This window comes from Equus caballus, chromosome 24 (assembly GCF_041296265.1).
Source record: "Equus caballus isolate H_3958 breed thoroughbred chromosome 24, TB-T2T, whole genome shotgun sequence".
Taxonomy (NCBI): Eukaryota; Metazoa; Chordata; class Mammalia; order Perissodactyla; family Equidae; genus Equus; species Equus caballus.
In genome coordinates this window covers 46,808,109-46,833,122 of record NC_091707.1, presented here as the reverse complement: position 1 = coordinate 46,833,122, position 25,014 = coordinate 46,808,109, and the positions used below count along the sequence as shown (strand labels likewise).

General features: G+C 43.0%; 1 protein-coding gene across 23 annotated transcripts in view; it reads left to right on the top strand.

Annotated features, from left to right (window-relative positions):
- TTC7B (tetratricopeptide repeat domain 7B) overlaps positions 1 to 25,014 on the top strand; it is a 246,032-nt gene that overhangs the window by 149,946 nt on the left and 71,072 nt on the right. For all 23 annotated transcript variants that reach the window (XM_023628265.2, XM_070249758.1, XM_023628272.2 and 20 more), the window contains 2 exons: positions 2,636 to 2,796; positions 23,982 to 24,098. In XM_023628265.2, coding sequence (XP_023484033.1) covers positions 2,636 to 2,796; positions 23,982 to 24,098 — 278 coding nt within the window. The remainder of the gene's footprint in view (positions 1 to 2,635; positions 2,797 to 23,981; positions 24,099 to 25,014) is intronic.

Genomic DNA, 25,014 nt, shown 5'->3' with positions numbered 1-25,014 from the left:
TAGTCAGTTTAAGCATCAGCTGTAAAGACACAGGCATGCCAGGCTCTGCTTTTGGTGATTAAATCCACAAATCTGAAAGGCCCAACCTGGGGTCAGATGGCAACATGGGATGCAGCACATGGCATGTACTGCGAACCCCGGAGTCTTCACAGAGCCTGTTTCCCTTCTAACAGAGCCCGGTGCCGAGCAGCATGGTGGGGATTTAGTCACTGGTGGGGGCCTAATTGTCATAAGGGTATCGGTGATTGACAGGAAGATGCCAACAGATGTAGACAAAAGACCAGTTCCTTTAAAATATGTAGAAGATATGAACAATTGCACACAGTGGGCCCTCGAAACAGGAGACTTAACAGTATTCTCCTTGCTGGAGAGGCAAGCTTTGCTTGCCTTCATCTTCCCGATGGCAGCTTCCAGAAGCTGCCTTTGCCATTCGCAGACCCTCCTGTCCCCTCCCAGCTGTTCTGGAGACTCTGGCTACATGCCTGCCTGCCCACCAGGTGCAAGACACTGGTGGTAACCCCAGCACATTCCTGAGTGCTGACTGGAGGGTGAACCGAAGGTCAGTTCCCCAGACATGCCATTCCCCTGGCAGGCCTGGGCTGCAGGCATGCTTCTTTCTTCCTGGAGGCCTGGGAATGGTGCTGAGAAGTGACTCCCATTGGTGTCCTGGGGACTGAGGAAGCCAAGATACCTCTTCTGTAAAGGTCGTTTCACCCGGCAGGGTATGGCTCACAGCTGGACTGATGCAGAGCTGCTGCTGCAACCACTGTGGGCTGGTGGTTGACCATCTGGTCTCTCTCCTCCACCAGGAACTTCTCTTGCCTGCTCCATGAAGCCTCCTTCCTACAGCAGCCCGCACTTGTCCTTCCTTGTGCTCAACTCTCTTGTTCACTATCTTTCCATTAGATTTCAGGTTCCACGAGGGCAGGAACCCATGTCTGTCATCATCATTGCTTTACCCTGGCAGCTGGAACACTGCCTAGCATGTGTTAGGCACTCAGTAATACTCGTTGAATGAAGGAATCAGCTTTGAATTCCTTCAAGTCAGCTATCCCTTAAGGCCATCATTTTGAACCCTTTATCAGTTTGTTCCTAATTGCTCTGGTCATCCTAATTGCCCTGGTCAGCAAATTGACACCATGGATATACTTGCCTTTCCACCCTCCCCATAATACCAGGCTGAGTGCTGTTCACACAGTAGGTTATCACCCTGAGGAGTGGAAAAGTAGATGGAGCCTGTGGGTGCAGCAGCAGCCTTGGTGGCACACAGCAAGACAACACCACACCTCTGGGGAGTGTTTCCCTGCTGACCGAGGGCATGGGGTTGTGGCCTCTTACCCTTAGAGCCAATGCCTTTGGACCAGGAGGAGAGGACGGGAGAGCAGTCGGAAGGTCTAGTGCTACTCTCATCTCAGTCACTCAACGCCGGATGACCTTGCTCAAGTCATCTCACCTCTCTGGAGTTCATCTTCCTCCCTGGAAGTGAAGGGTTGTGCCAGACGATCTCTCTTCCAGCTGTGATAGCCACGATTCTATGACACAAAAGCAGAAAGCCTCCATAGCCAGCATTTATAACTTAAATCCATCCAAAATGGAATTTCAGTGAGGAAAACTAATAGATTTGGGAAAGACGGAAGTCATGGCTTCCTCCTAAGGAGTGAGGTTATTGAGGGTCTGGGAAGAAGCAGGATTGCTGAGAAGAGGTCCAGCACAGGGAGAGGAACTGGAGCGAGGACAGGGAGGAGTCCCTGGGGCAGTCGTGTAAGAAAGCTTCAGTCTCCAGCACTGTTTGGAAATCCAGCTTCAGGTTCTAATTCGCCCTGGTCCTTGTGAAACCTGCATGGAATCTCGGGTGTTCAAATATCTATTATGCATGCATTTTACCCACCCCTGTGCTTGAGGATTTTGAACAGTCTTCAACAGCTGTTGCATTTTAGAAGTTAAGGTTGTATCTGGTCCTACTTGAATTTGGATACATCTGCTTTGTATGTGGCATTGCAATTTGTTTCTTGGATGGAGTTATTTTGGTTCTCGTTTGGAAAGGTGTGGGAGTTTTGTTTGTTTGTTTGTTTGCATATTTCCTTGATGTCTAGTGGAGAGCCAGGACAAAGGAACTGGAAAAGAATCACAGGTGTCTGATCATTTGGGAAGCTCTCTTTAAGGTTTTGTAACTTATTAAGCACTATAATTTCAGTAATACTTTAAAAAATGAGAACAGTTCAGCTAAGGCAGTTTAATTCCACTAAAAACTTCTGGCAATTTGTTTGTGTCTCCGTGTAGAGTGAAATTATCTTGGGCATAATCGAAAGTAGATCAGTTTTATGGAAAAAGAGAATTTGTTTATTTAGGGAGAAATGAAAGATTTGGTGTTGGCAGTCATATAGAGGGACAGAGTCTCCCCTGTCACTTCATCCGTCACAGTATCGCCTGGAAAGAGCATCTGTTTTCACCTTTCTGGTTGGTATCCTGGGGCTATCCTAAAGATGGCTTCATATCTGAATGTGGCACAAGGCGAAACAACTCCTGATATGTCCAGAGAATCAGTTATGGAAATGGTGGCTTCATATATGTGTGTGTGTGTGTGTGTGTGTGTGTGTGTGTATTTAAAATTCTTCTTGGTTTTGTTTAAAACCAGATACCAGAGGCTCTGGGGTATGTCCGCCAAGCTCTTCAACTTCAAGGCGATGATGCCAACTCCCTGCACCTCCTGGCCCTCTTGCTGTCAGCACAGAAGCATTACCACGATGCTCTGAATATCATTGACATGGCCCTGAGTGAATATCCAGAAAATTTTATGTAAGTGATCCTGGGCTTTGGTTTCCCCTTACTCAAAAGGCATTAAATTTACTTCTCCCCCTTCCTTCTCTCCAATCTGTCTAATTTAAGTCCTTCATGGGTAAATAGTACAAAATTCCCTTCCCTTTTATTTTTTCATGATATTTAGAAACAAACGTAGTCTGTTGGGTCAACCTTGTTAAGTTAAACTACTTTATCCATTCTCTCCCAGTGTGTACCCTTGGGGCACACAAGATGATTTTAGATGGATTGCAGATGAACATTTTTATTTTAATGGGTATACATTTTTTAAGTGTACATTAGAAAAAATATAACTGCGTTTCAAAGTGTGATCTCATGGAAATTATTGCTCGAAGGGAAACTAAGAATTTCCTAAATGAATTGTTTTAAAGTCAATTTAAAGGAAAAAATTAAGTAAATACAGATATACGTGCTATGGCAGAAGCTTTATTGAACAAACTCCAGTGACTGAAATTTGGGAAACATTGTTTTCTAGCTTGTCTGTCCCACCTTACCAGGGGCTTCGGCTAATTCCAGGTGACTGTTATATTTTAGGCAACTTTGATCAAGATACCTGACCTCTTTGTGCCTTGGTTTTATTCTCTGGGAAATGGAATTCCTTAAATCAATCAATCAATATTTGTACGTAACCTAAGAATTGTCGTTATAAACTGCCACATGTTTGAATTATCTACTTATCTTCACATCTTTGCCCCGAATCCCTGATCCAGGCCTGTTGGTTAGGCTTTGTTGAGAAGGACATTGCCTTTTGGGCCACTCAGTTCCCATTTTATCCTCAGTGAAGTAGCTTAGTAACCAGTACACAGAGGCCAGAAACAGTAAACACTCCTGCACGCTGGCAGGTTAATTGTCTGAGTGGCGGGGTCAGTAATGGGGCGGGGGAGAAAGGAAGGAATGTAGCTGGTGGCCCGGCTGGCTCTTCACTTTCAGAAATAAGTGCCATCGCAAATTCTAAGTGGATCAGCTTTGGCTTTATTTCTCTGCCTCATCACCTCACTGTGTTTTTAATCAGTGCATTTCAGCAGCTCTCCTTGGAAAATTGGTTCACACATTTCCATTACAAACATTTCTTTGTCTTCAATTGAAAAGGGCACTTCTCTTCTCCCCATCGAGAAAATTCTCATTATAATCCAGGAACCCTCTGACTAGAGATTTCTTTTGTAGGCTCAGCTATTTATGCAGAGTGAATTAAAGAGCTGTGCTGCAGTGGTTTACTTGTTGCAGATCTCAAACTTGCTCTTTTGCACAGCGAGTGTATTTCTGGGTTTATCCAAAGCTAGTTAGCCGATGGAACCTTAAAGTGGTTAAAGCACTTTAAAAAATACTCCATCCTTTACCCGTCCATCAGTACAGTACAGCCCGATGCAAGTGAATTCTATTTCTCTCATCAATATGTATAAAGCGCGTTCCTTTCTCTCACCTCCCAACACCTTCATTAGACGTTAGACTCCAGCATGTGGCTCCTGCAGAGACAGCCTAAGGTGTCATCCGAGAGGAGGCTTATTAAACTAATGGCCACCCCACACAGTAAGCAGTAAACAGTGGTGGCTAATATGGTAATGCCTCCAAGTGACAGCAGCTGACAGCCTTTTCAAGTAGTGTAAGTAAGGAACAGCAGTAGAGATATTTGAGGAATGCAAGCCTGTTATTTTAATGTTAAGCTGTAAGCTCAAAAAAGCAAAGCATATGGCAGCAGGTCTGAGAGCAGCCGATGACTTGTTTGCTTTTTAAATATTTGTATTTCTTCCTTTGTGATGGGAAACTTCTTCCCAAGAATACTTTATTAAAAGTTGGGGCCAGATGTTATCGGTGGATCCCATGGTCTCTTCCCAACCTGGGTAAAACCTTTTCACACCAACCTAAACAAAACAATGTGGGCACTTGTCCCAACTGCCGGGTAGTTTTATCTGTTTGTTCATGACAAGCTTGTCACAAACTGTAGTCCAGCCCAGTGCAGTCCAGTCCAGCAGAACTGTAGACTCTCAGAGGCCTGGAATGCCTCGTGTTTCTTGTGTCCCACCAGCCATAGCTCCCACAGAGTGAATACGAAGTCAGTGTTTGATCAGTACCTGCTAGATGAAGGTGACAGCCCACCCCACTGTTAGGGTCAGGCCTGTCCAGCTGTGGGACAGTTAAACTGTTGAATAGAGAATTGATTTAGCTAGGCTCTTAGCCTGACGCAGAGAATTACAGAATTTTTTGGTCCCTGTTAAGTTTATTCAAGGTGCTTAAACACCAACTTTTATCATTTCATGGCGACAGTAGGATAGGTAATATTTGAGAGACCAGCTGTCCCTCTAAGGGCCTTCAGCTGTCTCAGCGAGTGCATTTAAGACATTTGTGCACGGTGATCACCCGATAATTGGGACGAGTGCATGTTATTATTACTACGGCACTTTCAAATATGATATTTTAGAATCCTTTAAAATTGTTGTTATTAGAGTAGAAGTAAAAGAATATTTATTAAATGTATTTAAAATAATAATACAACTAACATATGTACACCCACTTCCTGCGTGACCCTCTCTATCCTCTCCCCTTGCCCCTGAATTCTATGTTGAGCATTCTCTTGTGTTTCTATACTGTTACTGAACCAGGTTCGTTTCGCCTGCCCCACAATTATGCCAATCACCGAGACAATGAGTTCGCAAAGAGAAAGGGTTTAATTATAAGGCAGCCAAGTGAGGAGACGGGAGGACCAATCTCAAATCCACCTCCTCGAAAAACGAGGATTAGGGATATTTATGGGATTAGGGGCCGGATGGTCTGAAGTGTGAGAATAGAAGATTGGAGGTAAGAAGTAAGGTAATTGATGATCTGTGCAAGTGTAGTCAAGCTTCATGGCTCTCCATAGGATGCACATCCACAAAGTGGCAGTGTTACCATGATCTGAGGGTGGAGTTTTTAGTTCCATGACATCAGGAGGTCGTGCAGTCTAGTTGGTGAGTTGGTGGTTTTAGCCGCCTGAACTGGACAAGGAGTCAACTCTCAGTTGCTGAAAAACTCAAGCCCCGTTACCATGGTGACCCAGGCATCAGAGATGTTGTCTATAGGGTGGGTTTTAGTAATGCATTCTCTAACTACTTTTGCAAACAGACAACCAACTGAGTATGGTTAAAGCAAGTTGGTCCCTGTTTTCAATACCATGTATGTTTGTACACCTAATAATAAAAATTTCTAATTTTGCACGTTTAAAAATTTTTTAATGGAATATACTGACTATATCCTTATACTACTTGCTTTCATTGCTTAACATTATGTACCTGAGGTTCATCTTATTGCATACAGCAACAACTTATTCATTTACACTGAGGAATAGTACTTTATTATATAAATTTACCAAGATTTATTTTTCCAGTCTAGTGTAAACGGATATGTGGTTTGTTTTCAGTTTTGGGCTACTATGAACAATGCTGCTGTAAATATTCTTGTATGGGTCTCCTGGTGCACATGTGCAAGCATACCTCCAGCTGTACACCTACAAGTGAAATTGTTGGGTCATAGGATATGTGTATCTTCAGTTTTACCAAATAAGTCCAAACTGCTTCCAAAGTGCTTGTGCTGGTTTACCCACCAGCAGTGCCCGAGAGCCCAGATGGCTCCGTACACCAACACTCAGTGTGGTCAGACTTATTTTTGGCGATATGGTTGCTGGTTAATGGTATCACGTTGTGAGTTTAAGTTGCGTGTCCTTTGTTCTTAATGAGATTGAAGACCTTTTTATTTGTTTATTGGTCATTTAGCTTTTCTCTTTTGTGAAGCACTTGTAGAAATCTTTCCTCTTTTCTAATTGGGTTGACTTGTTCATACTAATTTGTAAGATTTCTTTTTAAATTATGGTTTCAAGTCCTTTTGGTTTTTCTATGTGTTATAAAAATCTGTAATCTGTGTCTTGTCTTTGCCTTCTCTTAACGATGTCTTTTGATGAGCAGAAGTTCTTATTTTTAAAGTAGTTGAATTTATCAGTCATTTCTTTTATGGATAGTACTTTCTATGTCTAGTTTAAGAGAACTTTTCCTTCTCCAAGATCATGAAGATAGTCTCCTGAATTATCTTGTATAAGTTCTCGTTACTTTTCACACGTAGCTCTGAGAGTCCATCTGGAACTGACTGTTTTATGTCTATATGGTGTGAGGGATCAAATGTAATGTTCTCCCATATGGATATCCAATTGTCCTAACATCATGTATTGAAAAGATTCCTTTCTGTTTCTCCACAGTCCCACTTAAGTCTTAAATCAAATGTTCGTGGGGTGGGGTGGGGGTGGGGGGACAGAGGACTGTGTCTGAGCCTTCTATCTGGTTCTGTTGGTCAGTGTGTCCTTCTCTGTGTGAATGCCACTGTTTCTTCCCTGTTACAACTTTGTTATATGTGAGTAGGTCAGTCCCTTTAGCTTGCTCTTCAGGAGTGTCCTGGTGATTCTCAGCCCTTTAAGCTTTCATAAAAATTTTCAAATCAGTTTGTTAAGTTCCACAAAAAAAATCTGTTGGAATTACATTTGATCTAATAGCTCAGTTTGGGAAGAATTATGTATTTATGACAGTGGGTTTCCAATCCATGGCCATTATAGCTTGCTATTTAGGCCTTTTAAAAATATTTTTTAATGAAGTTTTACAATTTTCTTCATAAATATTTTGCCCATTTTTTACTAGATTTATTTCTAGTTACCTGAAAAAATTTCCATGCTTTTGTGTACAGTATACGTATGCAGTATTTTTTTTCAAATCAAATTTGCTATGTACTTGTTACTAGTGTATAGAAAGGCAGCTGGGTTTTGTATATTCTTCTTGACCCAACAACCCAGCCGAACCCTTATTAACTCTAACAATTTATATGTAGATTACTTTGGGATTTCTATATAGACAATGACTTTTATCTGAAATAATTAAAATTTAGTTTCTTTTTCTCTGATCCTTCTACTTTTTACAAGTTGCCGTACTGTATTAGTTAGGACCTTCAGTGAAATTGAATAAAATTCTTTCAATGTTTGACCATTAAAACGTTTGTTACAGTTTTGTTTATAGATACTGTTTAAGAGGTTAAGAAAATTTCCTCCTTCCTGGTTTGCTAAGAGTTGTTCTGTTTTTTAAATCATGAATTGATATTGGTTTTATCAAAATGCTTTTTCTGTATTTATTGAGATGATTATATGATTTTACTCCTTTAATCTGTGAATGTTATATTAATTGGTATTTTTAAATGTTAAATTAACCTTGCATTCCTGGATAAGCCCAACTCGATCATGACATATTAGCTTATTTATGGGTTCGGTTTACTAATGTTTTTAAGAACATTCACATTTATGTTCATGTATGAAGTAGCTTGTAATTTTCCTTTCTCCTTATATCTTTGTCTGGTTTTGGCATCAGGGTTAGGCCAGCCTCATAAAATGAGTTGGAGTAGTTCTTTTTTGTGTGTTTTGGAACCATTTGTGTAAGATTGGAATTATTTGTTCCTAGAATAATAAGTTTGGGTAGAATTTGTCTGTAAAACCATATGGGCTGGTCTTGATTTTCTGTGGAAAGACTCCTGATGCTGTTTTTTTTTTTAATGATTATAGGATATTCAGATTTTCTACTTCTTATTTTTATTAAACTGTGTATAACATATAAGCTGTAATATGTAATATGTATATTTTAAGGATTTATCCGTTTCATCTAAATGTTAAATTTTATTGGCATAAAGTTGTTTATAATGTGTTTTATCTATTTATTGTCATACAGCCTCTGTGGTTAAGTCTTTTTCATTCCTAATATTGTTTAATGTGCCTTCTTTTTTTTTCTTGAATACTCTTCCCAGAAATTTGTCTGTTACATTGATCTTTTCAAGGAACCAACTTTTTCATGGTCTCAACTATATGCTTACTTTCTCTTCCACATATTTCTGTTCTTATTTCTATTATTTCCTGTCTTCTTTCTTTTCAGTTTGTTCTGTTTTGTTTTATTTGGTTTTCCTTCTTAATCTTTTAAGTTGGATATTTAGTTCACTAATTTTTGTCTTCTTTTCTGACATAAGCATTTAAGACTAAAAATTTCCAACTAAGTAATGCTTTAGTGGTAAACTACAAATTTCAATAAGTGAAATTTTTGTTATTGTTTAGTTCTAAATATTTTTAAATTTCCATTGTTCTTTTTTGACTCAGTTGTTTTGGAAACTTATTACATAATTGTCAAATATATGGAGTTTTTTTTTACTTATCTTTTGTTAATGGGCTTTTAATAACTTCATGGAATTTTGTTCAGAGGCTATAATCTATGTAAATTTGAAATTTTTTGAGACTTTTCTTATGGCTCAGCATATAGTCACTTCTTGTAAATATTCCATGTGTGCTTGAAAAGAATGTTTTCTGCATTTGGGGGTAAATTTTTCTATTTTTTTTAGACTAAGCTATTAATGATATTCAGATCTTCTTTATTCTTACTGATGTTTTTTGTTTACTTAATTATCAATTAGTGAGCAGATGCATGTTGAAATCTACCAGTAGGATTGTAGTTGTCCTGTTTCACCACATGTTAGAGCAATTTTTGCTATATAGTTTAAAGCTATGCTGTTAGGTGCATATAAATTTAGAATTGCTATGTCTTCCTGGTAAATTCAACCGTTTATTATTATGTAATGTCACATAATTCATTTTGCCTCAAAGTCTGCTTTATATGCTATCACATACGTCCATATGCATATATATTCACATATATGCGCACATATATATACACATACAAATATATGTGTGTGTGTGTGTACATGTGCTTGGAATGTCTTTTTCCATCCTCTCTGAACTTTCTATATTGTTATGTTTTAGATGTATTCTTGTGCTCGTTATATATAGCTGACTTTTTTTTTTAACTCAAGATGACAGTCTTATCTGGAACATCTAGTTCATTTCCATTTATTGTAAATACTGATATATTTGTGTTAGTGTCTCCCACCTAACTTGTGCTTTCTATTTGTCCTGCTCTTTTTTCATCTCTTATCCTCTCCTTTCCTACCTTCTTTTAGATTACATTTTTATTACATATTTTTCCTTTACTAATTTAGAGAAAGAAACATTCCATTTTGGTGGTGGTTGTTTAGTGATAACCCTAGAAATTTCAGTGAGGGTCTCTTGCTGGCAAACTTTCTCCGTTTGTATCTAAAAATATATTTGGCTTTGCTCTCAAAAGAGATTCTTCAAGCTGGATATATAATTCTAGGCTCACAGTTCCTCACAGCACACGTGATCTTGCTCCTTTTGTAGGAGTTGAGAAGCCAACTGTTTAACTTCAGCTCATTTTAATGTCATCTGTCCTTTCTCTCTGGCTGCTCTCATTGCCATTGTTGCTGATGCTTTACGTTTTCATTCTGATACAGCTAAGAGTGGATCCTGCGTGGGAGTCATTGGACTTTTTAAACTGTGGGTTGGTATTGTTGGCATTGTGTATCATTTCTAGAAAATTCTCAGCCATTATTTCTTCAAATACTTCTTCTCTTATTGAGAGCATATAATTGGATCTCGCTTTTTAATTTAGTCTGATAATTTCTGCCTTTTGTCTCAAGCGTTTGGTCCATTCACATTTAATATAATTAGTGATACGGTTGGATTTATGTCTGCCATTTCTATATATGTCTTGTGTTTTTTGTTGCTCCTATACTACCTTCTTTTTCTGTTGAAAAAATTGCTTTTTTTAAATCCTTCAACTAGTAAATACCTCAACCAAACGATGAAAAATTAGTATTTTCTGATTATGTATTAAATGTCTCCAACACATTGATTTCCCTAAAATAAAATTTAACAAAGTTTATATTGAACAGTGTTCATGAATTCCGATAGATTGACTATCTATTGTACTTGGTACGAGAGCCTTGATCTTTCTTTTTCTGAAATATAACTTTGCGAAAATTTCCTAATTGATTAAAACATTTTACTTAGTAATTTTCCTCATCGGCCCAGAAAGGTAGAAGGAGGTGCCAGGTGATATTTGGAAAGGTTCTTTCTCCTAAAGATGAGGCGGCTGTCTGTCAGTGGCGCTTTGATTGGACCCTCACAGACTTTGTGTTTCTGCCATGGAGACTCATTTTTAGATAAAATATGGGGATGAGAACTGACAGTTTGTTACTTTTTTCTCTGGAAGATTTTTCAGATAGTGTCATACTTATGGTAGCATTTGAGAACTTTAGTGTAACTAAAATGCGTTATTCTAACTCAGCAAGCCTTACAATGGGTTTAGTTTCTTGCCCTGAGACGAATTATGGTTGTGCAACTTTCCTAATTATAGATTTTTAATTGACTTGAATTTTACTCTTTCCTATTTAAATGGAATCCTTACTTGTGTGCTCTCAGAGAGGTCATCATATCAACAACACACTTAAGAAGCCATCAAATGTTACCACAAAGCACAAGACAGTAATTTTTGAAACATCTCAAGGATACAATAGAAGTGGGATCATTATGGTGTTTGGACAACTCTTTTAAGTGTGTTTTCTGATGCATAACTTTGATGCATCAGTCACCTGACTGCAAGACCACAAGCTCCTCTGCAGTATTCTCCTTCTCTGTGTGTGCTCTTCTGCTCTCGTACATGTGAAAGCAGACTTCGTCAGACAATCACATTTCTTTTTACACCAGTGGGAACTAACTGTCTGGAAAGAAGTGAACATATGTAAGCTTCCTTCATTCATTCACCCATTCATTCACTCATTTAGCAAAAATAACCACTGGCATTTATACACTGCTTTATGGCAGGCAACTCTTGTCAGCACGTCACACATTTAAAGTAATTTAATCATCATGAGAACCATCAAAGGGAGGTAGTATTATCATCCCCATTTTACAGATCAGGAAACTGAGGCACAAAGAGGTTAAGTAATTTGTCCAAGATTATGCACCTAGTAAGTGGCAGAGACATGATTTGAACCCAGGCAGTCTGACCTTGACATCTGTGTGCTCTTAACCACTGCCTTCAAAGCATTGAGTTCCTACCACATTCCAGTTGCCATGCTAGGTGTAGGGGATGCTGCCACGAACAAGAGAAAGACAGTCTGTGCTTAGAGCTAACAATCCAGATGAGCAGGACTTTGATGCTATCTTCCCTGTTAATCTCATCAATAAACTAGAAAACATGATAAGGATCATTCTTTTCTCCATTAGAGTACATATCTGGTTTTAAAAAAAATCATTACTTGGCAAGTAAGACTATGTCTCTTTCTTACTCTGTCTCACACACACACACACTCTCAGAGAAACTCAATTTAAGTTGAAATGTCATATTGAGTAATGTTTTCATGTAGTGATTACTGAGAGGCCAGATGTTATGGGCTGTTTTTAGGCCTGAGCTGAGCGATGGAGTAATGAACATGCTGGTGAAATATGCATTTGATAGAAAGTTGGGCCCACAAGGAAAGAGGGTGTTCATCTCATTAAATTAGAGTAATGATCCATGGATACCTGCAGGATGTCTGGGATGGAGGGAGGAAGGCAATGTCGGCAACCCAGGGTTGCCCGTCCCTCGGATACAATTGAGGAGGGGATCTTTGGGCAAAGGAGAGTGGCTGGCAGCCTGAAAGATACCACAGATCAAAGTGGAGCAGATTCAGTGGTGTGGTAGCTTATTTAAAATTAACTCTCTGCAACAAAAAAACAACCTGAATGAAAAATGGGCAGAGGACTTGAATGGACATTTCTCCAAAGTTGATAGTCAAATGGCCAATAAGCACGTGAAAATGTTCTTAGCATCACTAAATCGTTAGGGATGGTTAAGACCACAGTAAAATACCACTTCATACCATTAAGACAGCTCTTAAAATAAACAAACAGGAAGTAGCAAGTGTTGGTGAGGATGTGGAGAAACTGGAAATCATAGCGACAGTTCTATGATTTTGAGTAGCCTAGAGCGGCAGTTGCCAAGGGCTGGGGGAGGAGGGAATGAGGAATTATCGTTTAATGGGTACAGAGTTTCAGTTTTGCAAGAAGAAAGTTCTGGAGATGGATGGTGACAATTGTTACCAACAATGTGAATGCAATTAATACCACTGAACTGTCCACTTAAAAATGGTAAATTTTGTGTTATGTATATTTTACCACAGGTTTTTTAAAAATCAACTTTCCAACCTCTCTTTAGTGACTTGTGTGGGCGGAGGAAGGTTTCCAGCACGCCTGGGAGGTTGAGATTAGATGGCTGGGGCCCGTATGCCCCTGGATTCTCTCTGTGTCTCTGGATCATGAAGCCACAGTTCCCCTGGGAGGTACTTGCTAAGGCAAGGACTCGCTTCCCACCACACCAGCCGTCTCTGTGATCTTTCTGTGAGGCGATGGGGCTGTGGTGTTGCCTTCAGTAATGTAGATGCTTGTCAAGAGAGTCAGAATCCTCAAAAGGCAATGAAAAATGCCTCAGAAACTGAAAATTGGGTTTATGAGGCCAGAGTAGAAGAACTGGAAAAGAGAAAATGGAAGAGAACTTCCTTGAAGCCAGATTGGTTCATGAGAAGATCCTCCTTCCTCCAGGGCTTGGAGCAGCTTGTCCTCACGTCGGGAGTTGTGCTGGCCCAAACGCCTCTCCCCATTTCCACTTGACCAACACTAGGCTTGCATGGGGCTGTTTGTCCCTCAATTAAAAGTCCTCACAGGAGTAGCCTGCTTCTTTTCCAGAGAGTTCCCCCTTTTCTGGTTATTTCTGAGTATGCTGGAGAGAAAGTCTTCAGGGCATGCCGATCTCCTTGTCAGCCAGGGAAGGGAGCTCCTCAGAAGAGGCCAGGCTGGGGCAGCCACACCAAACCCATCCATCCTCGAGGTGGCATGCAGAAGGTTTATTTATTCTGGTGCTTTTCTTTGCAAGATCTCAAGTCCTCCTAGATATCTCATTCAACAATTCAAAGTATGGAGTATCAGCTTCAGACTTCACGCAGGTGCTTCCTGGAAACTTCTGGATCCCCAGCACCTAACCCAGTGCTTGGCATGCCGTGAATATTCGTACATGTTTGTGCAGTGAGTAGTTGAAACTAATGACCCTGCTGAATAGCCTGGTGGCCTTAGTTCACAGCCCAAGCGTGTCCACCTGTGTTTCTTCTATGGTCCATTTTGGTTTTGACTCTGCCAAGTTTCACTCTATGATAAAATGATGGTCTTCTTACTGCAAATGGGTCATATAAAGCACCTGCTAGTTACCCAGCCAACTGTGAAACAAATCGAACAGTCCAAATACAGTTGAACATCAGCTCATTTGTGATGGTCTTTTGCATTTTAAGGTAATGAAAGTTTACTATTTGAGAACAAAACAAAACAAAAACACCTGAGAGCAAAGAAGAGAGAGAACAGAAGCTCCAAATTAACCCCATAAGTATTCTTGTGGAAATCCTGCACTGAAAACAGTGGGGATCCATGATCCACCTACAGATGATCAGATTCACTGCCCTTTGAACCCCTCCCCCAGTTAATGGTTAGAGAGCCCCACTTCCTGCCAAGTGTGTGCCAGGCTCAGGAGAGCCAAGGCCAGGGAAAGCACCGTCCCTGCCCTTGCCTGGCTCCTGGCACAATGTGGAGGAGAAGTACTTTGGAGTGTGCTGAGTGCCCCAGGAGAAACAAAGATCCCCACTGCGGCCCGCACCAGCGCACCGTCAGGGAGCAGGGCTCCCTGTTAAAGCCCCAGCCATAGACAAAGGTCCTCCCTTTGGTGTCCCTTGGCACTGCTGAAACAAGCCAAGCAAAACAAAACAAAACCCTTCACAACGGACTAAGTGTGAACCCGCAGGAGGTAAAGACGGAGAACGTGGGAAATGTAAACCAGGCCAGGGTTCACAGGAGCAGGTTTCTGGTGCAAAGACTCATGGTCCCATTTGGCATCCAGATGATCCCAGAGAGATGTGTTGTCCACCTCTGGTCCCAAAGAGCTGGTTCAGCTTCCCAGCACCCTGCCGAGTTTTTTCCTTTCTGGCTCCCTTCCTGACTTTGAGTGGAGGGAGTCATTTCCATATTACAGGACTTGATGGGTTCCTTTGAGTCCCTGTCACATCTGGCCTGGGCCCTTTCCCTTCTAGGTCAAGGTGACTGTAGGATTCTCATTCTTTTGACATCTGCCGTTGTCCACTGAAATGGGCCCAGATGTCTTATTTCTCCCCTTGTGCTGCCATCCTCAGACTGGGGAATATGGGGAGATCAGGGCCATGGGAACTGAGTCAGAAATAAAGACTGGGAGCCCTCCAGAGAGAGGTCTTTCGGGGAGGCGGCAGGTCAATTCATTTGCTTTCAGTTCACCCCCTCCCCGACTTTAGAAATGACAATGGCTTTGTGGTTCAGAGAGAAGAGATTATTTGTTTTGAGAGCCTGAATAGTTTGATGGAAAGACTTGCTTCCAAATATTTCCTGTTCACACGTTTACTTACCGGATGGCTCACTGTGCTGAAGGCACTTGCTCACCAACCCGCTTACAAACCAGAGGGCAGGTCCTCCACCTCCTGTTTACTTTGCACCCCACATCCCCTAGCCCCACCCACTCAGAGAGCACCCAGGAAACTGTACTGACTGTGTGGATTCTCTGTTGCTTTGTGGACCGCACTGCATGAAATGGCTCCTTTCATAAGAATGTCAGACTCGGGCATTAGCGGAGGTCTTTGCAATGCAGGCAGTGTGATTCCAGAGGTGTTTTTAGGTCAAGCTGTCCAGATCCTTTCCGGCTTAGGTGCTGGCTCCAGGGAGCTAATAGGAGTTGAGATCAATGGCTGAATCAGGAGTGAAAAATAAGCCAAACTGGGGTTTCTTGAGGTGATTTATTCCAGCTAAATATGTCAGTTGTTTGTTTGTTCTAAAAATACCGCTAGAAGGATGGGGGAGTAGCCCAGATTGTTGACACTTTGACTGAAATGAGAAGCAAAATGTAACTGATATGGGATCTAGCAGGAGTTCCTGCCTGTTATGAAGAGGAGGCGGGATTAGGAAAGTAAAAGGCCCAGGCGAATCCAGAGACGGCCATGGACTGTGCGCAGCACCCGCCACTCATGAGCAGCCTCCCAACTGAGGATGAGAGGCTGCTAAGTTCTGCAAAGGAAGATGTCTGTTCCTGATACTTTCTTTTGCTTAATGAGCATAGTGTCAATTTTCCCAGGAAGCAGCAGATCTGGGATCCTGGGCTGGGAAAACGCTCACCGTGACAGCAAGGCCAGCTTGGGAGAAATGCCGAATGACCTCGCCAGACATGCTGGCATATTGTTCAGCGTCTTCTTCTCGAGCAACCATAGGCCTTAAAAGTGGTCAGATTTCTAGAACTTCCCTAGTGGTTAAAAACTCCCAGACAGAAGTTTGCCAGCGAGCCACGTGGGTCCGTTACTTGACAGGGCGTCATCCCTAGAGAAGATGCTCTTAGAAGAGCCGTGCTCTTCAAACCCTCCTCTCGTGCTTTGTTAGCAAACTGACCAGGAGTCAGCATGTGTTTCGGGTTCTGTAAAGGAAACCAGGTACTCAGATTTGATCCCTGAAAAGCTGGTAGTCTAGGGGTTTCCATCTGGAAGGCTGGAAGCTGACATCTGCTAGCAGAGTTCCCTTAGGTCAGCACACATTTCAAAAATGCTTAGACTTGATTACCTTTAGGCTAGGCAGGCACGACTCCACACGCTCCCTGGCATCTTGAGCCTGGCTCCTATTCACTGGTCTGGTTCTGGGAGACATTTGAGTTTTCGATCCCTGAGGAGGACACCCAGCGGCACTGGGTGGGTACTCGGTACTCTGCAGTCTCAGGAGAGGCCCTTTACGTGGGTGACAGTGTGAGTGGTGCACTGGGGTTGGTAACTGACCCTCACCAGAGACACCCAGGGAGGACCTGGACAAGGGTATAGCACAGCCATCAGGAAGCCATCCAGGGACTCCTCCGGAAGGAGGGGAGGCAGTCTCTTCAAGACCACAGGTGGGAGTGCCCTTCGTTTGTGAGCTTAATGTAAGTGGTTGATCAGAATTCCCGCTGAATTTAACAACAAAATACTCCAAAAATTCTTATAGGAATGAAATAAACAGAGGTAGAATTTCCTAAGTGTATGGGCTATGGAAACTCTTTTTCTTGTAGGTCTTTAGAAAAAAAAAATCAGACCATTAAAGGTTAGGATGGAGAGTTAAGAACTAGAGAGGTGCTTTGCACACAAGTCACCTGGGAATCCTCTTACAGGAAGATTCTGATCCATTGGGTCCAGAGTGGGTGGATATTCTGCATTTCTCACAAGCTCCCAGGGGACGCTGAGACTGCCTGCCCCAGACTACGCTGAGTAGCAAAACATTATAGGACCTCTCAAGGCCTGTTCCATCTTTGGATTAATTGGAAGAACCTGTATTTTTTCTAATGTGCTGATGAACAGCATGTCAATACAGCAATTAGGTAAACTAGATGATCAAAGAAATTATGTTTCCTGTGTAACAGTTGGGTAGATATATCATTGATTCTGGTGATGTTTATTGGACATTCACCATTAGTGAGACCCCAAGCAGTATTTGTTATCTCATGGGAGCGGTCACATGAACCAGTTCCACACCTCCCGTTCCTTCCAGCTGTGATCAGAGCAGCTTCTGGGAGGTTTTGAGGTCTCTACTCTGAGGCCTGCACAACCATAAACCCAGCGTCATTGGCTCCCCAGACGGTGATGGGGCCCTGTTGAACTGCTGCAGGCCAGACAGCTCCCAGGCCAGTCACAGTATTGATTTTCAGCGACAGTGACTCAGCCCAGGATCAGAGGCTGCTTTTTGCAGCAAATACCACCTTCTGGGATTGGACTGCTTTGGAAACTCAGCCAGCAGAACTCCAAGGCTCCAAGACCAGCACACAGTAGGCCATCAGGAATGTTGGTAACAGTGTATTGAGATGGATTGCCTTCATGAAAGCAGTCCCTCATTCCCCTCTGAGGGGTTGGTTAGATGGATCGGATGGTTAGATGGCCCTTCTCCCTGAACAGCGATGGGCTGCACACACAGGCTCGATCCTTTCAGACTTTGTTCCCAGCTGACTCATCTGGCTTCAAATTTCTCTCTCTCCTCTCCTAGTCACCACATGCTTTTGGCACATCTCTTTTGATTTATCTTACCATTCTGATCTGTGGCTGCCAAATCATCTTCTCAATTTAAAATTTTATTTCAACATACTTGCCCCCCCCCCCCCCCCCCCCCCCCCCCCGCCCCTGCTTCCTGCTCTGTTATTTCTTCTACCTGGTGACAGATGCTCACTTTCCTTTGGGTGTTTGGCAGCCAGCCCACTCCAGCTCAGCTCAGACTCCCTGGAAGCAAGAGATGGAGACGATATTCAAGGCCTCCATGGCCACTGCCCAACTTAGGCAGATACCACGTGCTTTTCTGCACAGCTCTTTTGCATCCTGCCTACATTCAGCAGATAAACAAAGAGCGGGTCCCTGACATGCTGAACCCAGGAGCACACAAACACAAATCAGCACAAAATACCAAATGTTCAAGGTTCCTGTGATTTTATTTCTGAATCAACTGCCTTAAATGCAGCATTACTCAAGCTCATTAGTGAGGGTTTTTTGTATTAAGAAGAGTGTTTCCTCCTTGATGCACTTAAGTGCATTTTTTATACTGCCAAATAAGATTGAAGGGAATTATTACGTTAGTACTTCTCTAAACTTTTCTAATTTATTTTCATTGAGAGTTCTTCACAGAAAGCTTGAGTGAGTCATATTATATTCAGAATTTAGAAACATCTACTCTTCTTGTTTTATCTTGGGCCCAAGCCTTATATCCTAGATTCCAGACACCATTCCTTGAGCTCATTGTGGATGCTCGCACCTCGCTGCCTATGCCCCAGATGTTCCATCTGCCTGCCTGGAATGCCCTTCCCCAGCGCCCCCCCACCCCAACTGTGAAAGTCCTACTGCTTCTCTGTTGTATTCTGTGATCCCCAGGCAGACTCTCTCACCTTCCTTTGGTGCTGCCAAAGAACTTTGTCCATATGTGTGTATCACAGTAGACTGTGAGCTTTGTGGGGGAAGATACCACGTCTTATTCCCTTTGTAGCCTCAGATGCATAATAGGCACTTTTAAAATGGTTGACAAAAGGATGAACAAATACCAATTCATCATCAGGCACATTGTCGTATAGGTAGTCAGCTGTACAAATGTGGGATGAATAAACAGATTACAAAACATATTTTATACATATGAGATGAGGAAGAAGATAGATTCTGCCTGAGGATGGGGGTCATGGAAGATGTCAGACAGTGGGATTTTCACAGTTGGGAGTGGTAGGGATGCTGGGGAGAGGACTTCCAGATAAGCAGAGCATAGACAGGGAGACATGAGGGTCTGCGATGAGCTCAAGGCATGGTGTCTGGAGTCTGGGACTCGTGAGGCTGGGGCCCAGGATACAGCTCAACTAGAGTGATGTACGAGAGGTGAGTATCTAGTGGTTGGGGCTGTTTCCAAGGGGGTCAAGAAAGTCTTCCTGGGGATGATCATTAGACATTAAACCTGGTCCTGATAAAATGCCACTTTGACACATTCCCTAAGGTGCCCAATGAAAAGTCATGATGCCACATGCTTCAAAGCTTCACAGGGGTGTTGTGTCTTCTTTCTGAGCTCTGCACTAAGCCAAACATACCTATTTTTTCAAGAGTTATCTTGGGATTCTTAAAAAATTCCAAAAATGGGGTAAAACATTATTTCTATTAGTTTTAATAAAAAGTCAAATCTTGATTAACTGGATCCTTCAAATGACTAGAATTTTCTACGTGCCTGACTTTTGGGTGAGAGAGGCAAGTGTGGGCAAATGTGACCGTTTTTTAAAGAGCCATGTGTGACATATCCCAGGAGCAATACCCCAGAACCCTAACTCCTGTCTCCCTGCAGCGCTGCTTAAGTTTCAGGGCCATCATCTGTTCCCAAACCAGCAAGCCTGCCGAGTGTTCATGGTCTGGTCTTCCGGTGGTCTTTGAGGTCTTGAGAGCAAGGGCCTCTATTTCATACCATTTTTTATTCTATGTAATATCTAACACATCTTTGCACATTTGAGGGTTTTAAATATTTGGCAATGGATTAGAAAGTGCTATGTATCTTCATTAGCGTCAGTAGAGTGGTTAGAAGATTTTAAGTCATTCTCCTCTGTTTCTTGTTCAGTACTTCAGAGTCAGATGGACTTGGGTTCAGATTTCTGTTCTATGATTGGTTGGCAGTGTGAACTTGGGCAAAGTACTTACCTCCCAACCTAACTTGCAGGGTCATTGTAAGAATTAGCGATTAAATATTTAAAGTGTCTGGCAGCTGCTGTTGTTACTGCTATTATTTCACTTGTTTGAAAGCAGAAATTTCCTGGCTTGTAGCTTATGATTCCACAGTGGAGAGCTCTTGTCTTTTCTGGAATTGCATTTCCATTTGGGAGAGTCAGCTCCTATTATTTAAGGCTGACTTTAGGGAGAGGGTGCTGTTTGACCTGAATCTTGAAAGAAGAGTAGATGCCTGTAAAGCAGACATGGATGGAAAAGGCATTCCAGACAGAAGGGACAGCATGTGCAAAGACCCAAAGGCATGAAGGAGAGTGACGTGTGGAGGAAGCTGATCATGGCTAGAATGGGGGATGTATGTGATGGGCAGTGGGCACACCAAGGCTAAGCATGTGGGCACGAGCCAGATCATGGAAGGCATTGTATGAGATGTTAGATTTGGGCTATCAGTAATCTAGTCAGATTGATATTTTAGGAAGATTCTTCTCTTCTTCATTAATTTCCTGTAGGTTTTCAATGAGTCTGAACAAAAATTTTTTAAATTAGGTTAATGAACTTTGAGCCAGGTATATGGGATAGGAATAGACCGTGTTCCCAGCATGTGACTTCTGACTATACTTAGAGAAACATCTTCCTTATCCACGGTTGGACTCAGGTGATGTGGCCGGCAGGTGGTCCCAGCCCATCCATCTCTTCTGCCCTCTCTGTCAGGTTGACACTTTCACATACTGAAACGCAGTCAATGCCAGTTTGTCCCAGGTTGTCTCGTAACTTGTTTTTTTGCCTCAGGGTTTCCTCAGTAGATTGAATCTATAATATCTTTGGACGTCAACTGCAGCAAATTAATGCTAATGATGTTTGTGTATGCCCTTCATTTCTGTGCTAATGTAGCATATACCCAGCCAGATGTTTTCGAACAGTCTTGAAAAGTGCGATCAGGGTTCAGCAAATATGATGACAGGTTATCACTTGTTCTGTTTCCGGTATTGTTCTCTGCCTTATAAACAAGTGAGGGGTGGGCTATGGTGAGAAGGAGCCCGGTGGCCTTGAGACAGTGCCTCTCCTGCTTTCTCCTGGGCGTTCGAGGGGGGATCAGAGTTGGGCTTGTCAGGCATCCTGCCTGCTGTGAAGGAAACACCTGGCAGTGGCCGAGTGCCTCTGCTGCTTCTCCGCTGCCTGTGTTTCCAGCTCCTTTTCTCTGCCAGTCTCTCTTTCCTGCTGTTCCTCTTGCTTCATTCCCAGGTGCCTTTTCCATCATTTGTGCTCAGCGGTTCCACTATTGTTCTTCCTGTCTGGTTCTCTGAAATCCAGCCCACACCTTTTCAACTCCATATCCTGAGTCAAGTGTTTGAAAGCTGTTATTTCATGTTAATTAGAAGTTCTTTTTCTAGCCAAGACGCCTTGCACAGAACTGCTCCCCCAAGCTGAGGCTCAGAGACGAGCTCTGGCATTTTGTGCTTTGGGTACCGTTAAAGGAATTGTGGATAATCGCTCTCAGAGCCACGCCACTGCCTGCAGTGCAGGGAACTTTCCCCACCACCTCAGGGCCCTCCCTGGGGCAGCCAACTCCCAGCCTGGCTGAGCCAGAGGGACTGAGTATGCCACCCAGAGGATGTCGCCACGGTCCTGGGTGGGGTCTCCTATGGCCAAAAGTGCTTAGAACCAGCCCTCATCCAGGAAGTTCTCTGACGGTCTCCCGACAGGTCTCCATCAGATGCTGGCAGGTGACCGTTTGGCAGCTTCTCCTTCCTTTGTAAGACATCTCCCATTGACCCAAGTTTGCTGGGGCATTCTGGTGGAAAAGCACTCCCCTCACCTTCTGGACTCAGAAGACATCAGCATGTGTCAGCTTCAAGCTCCTTAAAAACTCCTCAATTGGGGCCAGCCTGGTGGTGTAGTGGTTAAGTTCGGTGCTTTGCTTTGGCAGCTACAGATGTTAGCTCAGGGACAGTCTTCCTCAAGCAAAAAGAAGAAGATCAGCAACAGAGGTTAGCTCAGGACCAATCTTCCTCACCAAAAAGAAAGAAAGAAAGAAAAAACATCCTCAAGACACCCTGAGTGGCTACCATTCCTTTGTCGGTAGTCCTGGAAAGACCTCAGGGGATTTCCACTTCTTGAGATGTCTTTTAGCAGAAGCTGAGCCCTGTTTTCACATCTGGCCTCACTCTTTATGCCCCCCTACTTATGGATCAGGGGCTGCATCCTCTTGTGACCTGGCCTGTTGCCCCATTATCCCAGGCTTTTGCAAACCCAGGCTCCAGGATGCTGCAGCCCTGAGCCCTCTGGGAGCCACAGCACCGCCTTGGGCATCCTGTGTTCCATTTGGAAGGAGTGGTTGGTGCTAACCCATTCCTGAGCTTGAGCGGTGACAGGTTAGGACCGCCTTCCTTCCATCTCCCACGGAGGAAAAAGAGACTTTCCTTCTCCAGAGGGCCTTCGAATTGGACCATCACATCGTGCGTGGTTGAGGAATTCTATCCATCTAACTTTTATCGCTAGAAACATATTTCTTTATCTTCTGTGGTTGATAGAGAAAGTAGTCAGTGAGAAAATGCTGATGTAAGACCCTTTGACCTCAGAGCATAATTTTAGGCGCTGTGGAAGTGAGGCCAGAGAGAGGGCGGTTGGGGTTCTTTTATAGAAAGGAAACACCACCTACTGAGAAGGCTTATTACAGAGATGACATTGGAATTGTGGTAAAGTGCCAAACACAGAGCCTGGCATAGAGGAGGCCTTGAATAAACAGGAGCTCCTCCCTCCTTTTGCTTCTTTTTATTATCATTCACAACAAACACCAGCCAGTTTGATACGTACTGAATAGAAAAGATAAATGTATAAAAGTGATATCAGTGGAAGACGTACTTGATGAGGTGTGGTTTTAGCTGAATTTAGGAAGAATTAAGGAGAGGCGTGGATTAGTAGAGATTAAGTTGGAGGACAGGCATATATATTCATGGAGTTACGAAGGAAACATAATCTTTGGCCAATGAGTTATATTGGTAGGAGTGGGTCCAGTGGGATGCCTGGCACAGAATGGGATGGTGAAATAGGAATGGCCACTGGGCAGAGTGTTAAGGGACTTGATAAAGAATTCTCACTTACTGTTACAGACAGTAAAGAATCATGGTAGTTTCTTGAGCTGGGAATGGAAATGATTTTTGGAGATCTTTATAATTTCTTGGAGCTGGGCAAGTCAGGGGACAGAAAGACCATTAGGAAGATGTCTGGGTTCATGCTGGGGCTCTCACAAGGGTAGTAGTGATAAGCCCAGGGACCAAGAGAGCTGATGTCTACAGAGAGGCTTAAATAGAATTTGGGACTGGGATAACTCTGAGATGCCAAGAGAGAAGGGTCTAAGCTTAGACTCAGAAGCTGGATGGAGGGTGAAGCTGTTGGTGGTAACAAATATAGGGAAGAGATAGCTGGTGATTATGGAGTGAGCTGGGGAAGGCCGTGAACAGCGGGGCTGGAGCAGATCAAAGAGGAGCGGGCCTTAGCCAGGCACCCCCTTCATCATGTGCCTTCAGGTCAGGCTTTTCAAAACTTCGGAGTTTTCACGTGATGAGGATCATGTGGAAGGTTTCTATTGTGGATACTCATATCACCTGAGTCTCATCTGCTGTGTAATTTTGTAAATAAATCAAGATTCTCTTTTAATGAATTTTTGAAGTTTCACAAATAGGTTGGTTTTGTTCTAAAAACAAAATCTCTGTGTTCTGAATAAAATTAGCCACTCTGATGCTCTTAAGCTGACCACAAATGGAACTGTTGTGCCTGCCTTTGCCTTGGTGGTGACTTATGCAAAGCCATATATTGAGCTGGGATTCTGGAGTCCTCGGCCCTGCTCCCACTGCTGCCCTCTGGTCGCCTTGGGACACCCTCTTCTAGAACGAGTACAGCAGCTTCCGGGTCTAAGCCAGGCCCCCTTGTTTCATTTTGATGGGGACCCTGTCTTGAGCTGTGTTGTTCTCTTCCTTGTCTCCCCACCGTAGACTACTGTTTTCCAAAGTGAAGCTGGAGTCACTCTGCCGCGGCCCGGACGAGGCGCTCCTCACCTGTAAGCACATGTTACAAATATGGAAATCCTGCTACAACCTAACCAATCCCAGGTAAGAGGCCAGCAGTGCCTGTTTTGCGTGGTTTTTGCCTGGGTCCCTGCCTGTCGGTGCCTCTCTGATGGGCACTTAGCAGGCGTTAGCCCTAGGTCCCCACGAGCAGCAGAGAGCAGTGCTAGAGCCTCACACACTCCATTTCTAAGGGGATTTTCTCGCAGCTGGTGAAGCCTCCACATCTTTCTTGTAGGTTTCTTTTGCTTTTGCTGCCACGGTGACCCACCAGGCTCAGTTCACAACTGGTCTCTATCTGATTTCTCTTAACCAACCAGCCCTTTACTTAACTCCTTTGACAAGTCTTATCATCTTTCTGGTGATTTATGGATAGACTAATGAATTATATATCCCAGCTTGGGTTCTTACAGTGCTGTTTAACAGCCCTTCCTTAGATAACAGCCCACATTCTACTAAGGAGAGTAGAAATCCCTGTTGGCATGATAAAGTATAATTTTCAAAAAGTTAAAATCATGACTCAAACAAATATAAAATAAGCACATATCAAAGATTTTATTTACCTCATTAACTAATGAGGGAACCAATAAAATGTTAAGACCCGTTCCAAGAAGAATCTGAGCATTAGCAATCAGCAATAGGCTGAAACGAATTTGCAAATAACTGCAACAACGGTATCTTATAGGACAGTGAAATGTTGTTTGGGGTCGTCTTTTCCACAAGGTGAAAATTGACTGCATCTCGACCAGACAAACTTCATTTGCCTTCCTGTCAGTTTCCTACAGGATAACTCTGCCCTGCAAAGCTGTCAAATGGCCTAGTCAGTCGGAGTCAGTCAGAGGAGGCCTCTTGCGGAGGCAGATAATCCAGGGGAGAGCTGCTAGTCAACACCTGCATGCCCCGAAACACACCTGATGTGTGTGGTGCACATTGGGCAATTTTTCCTGGTGTCTGTTTGGAT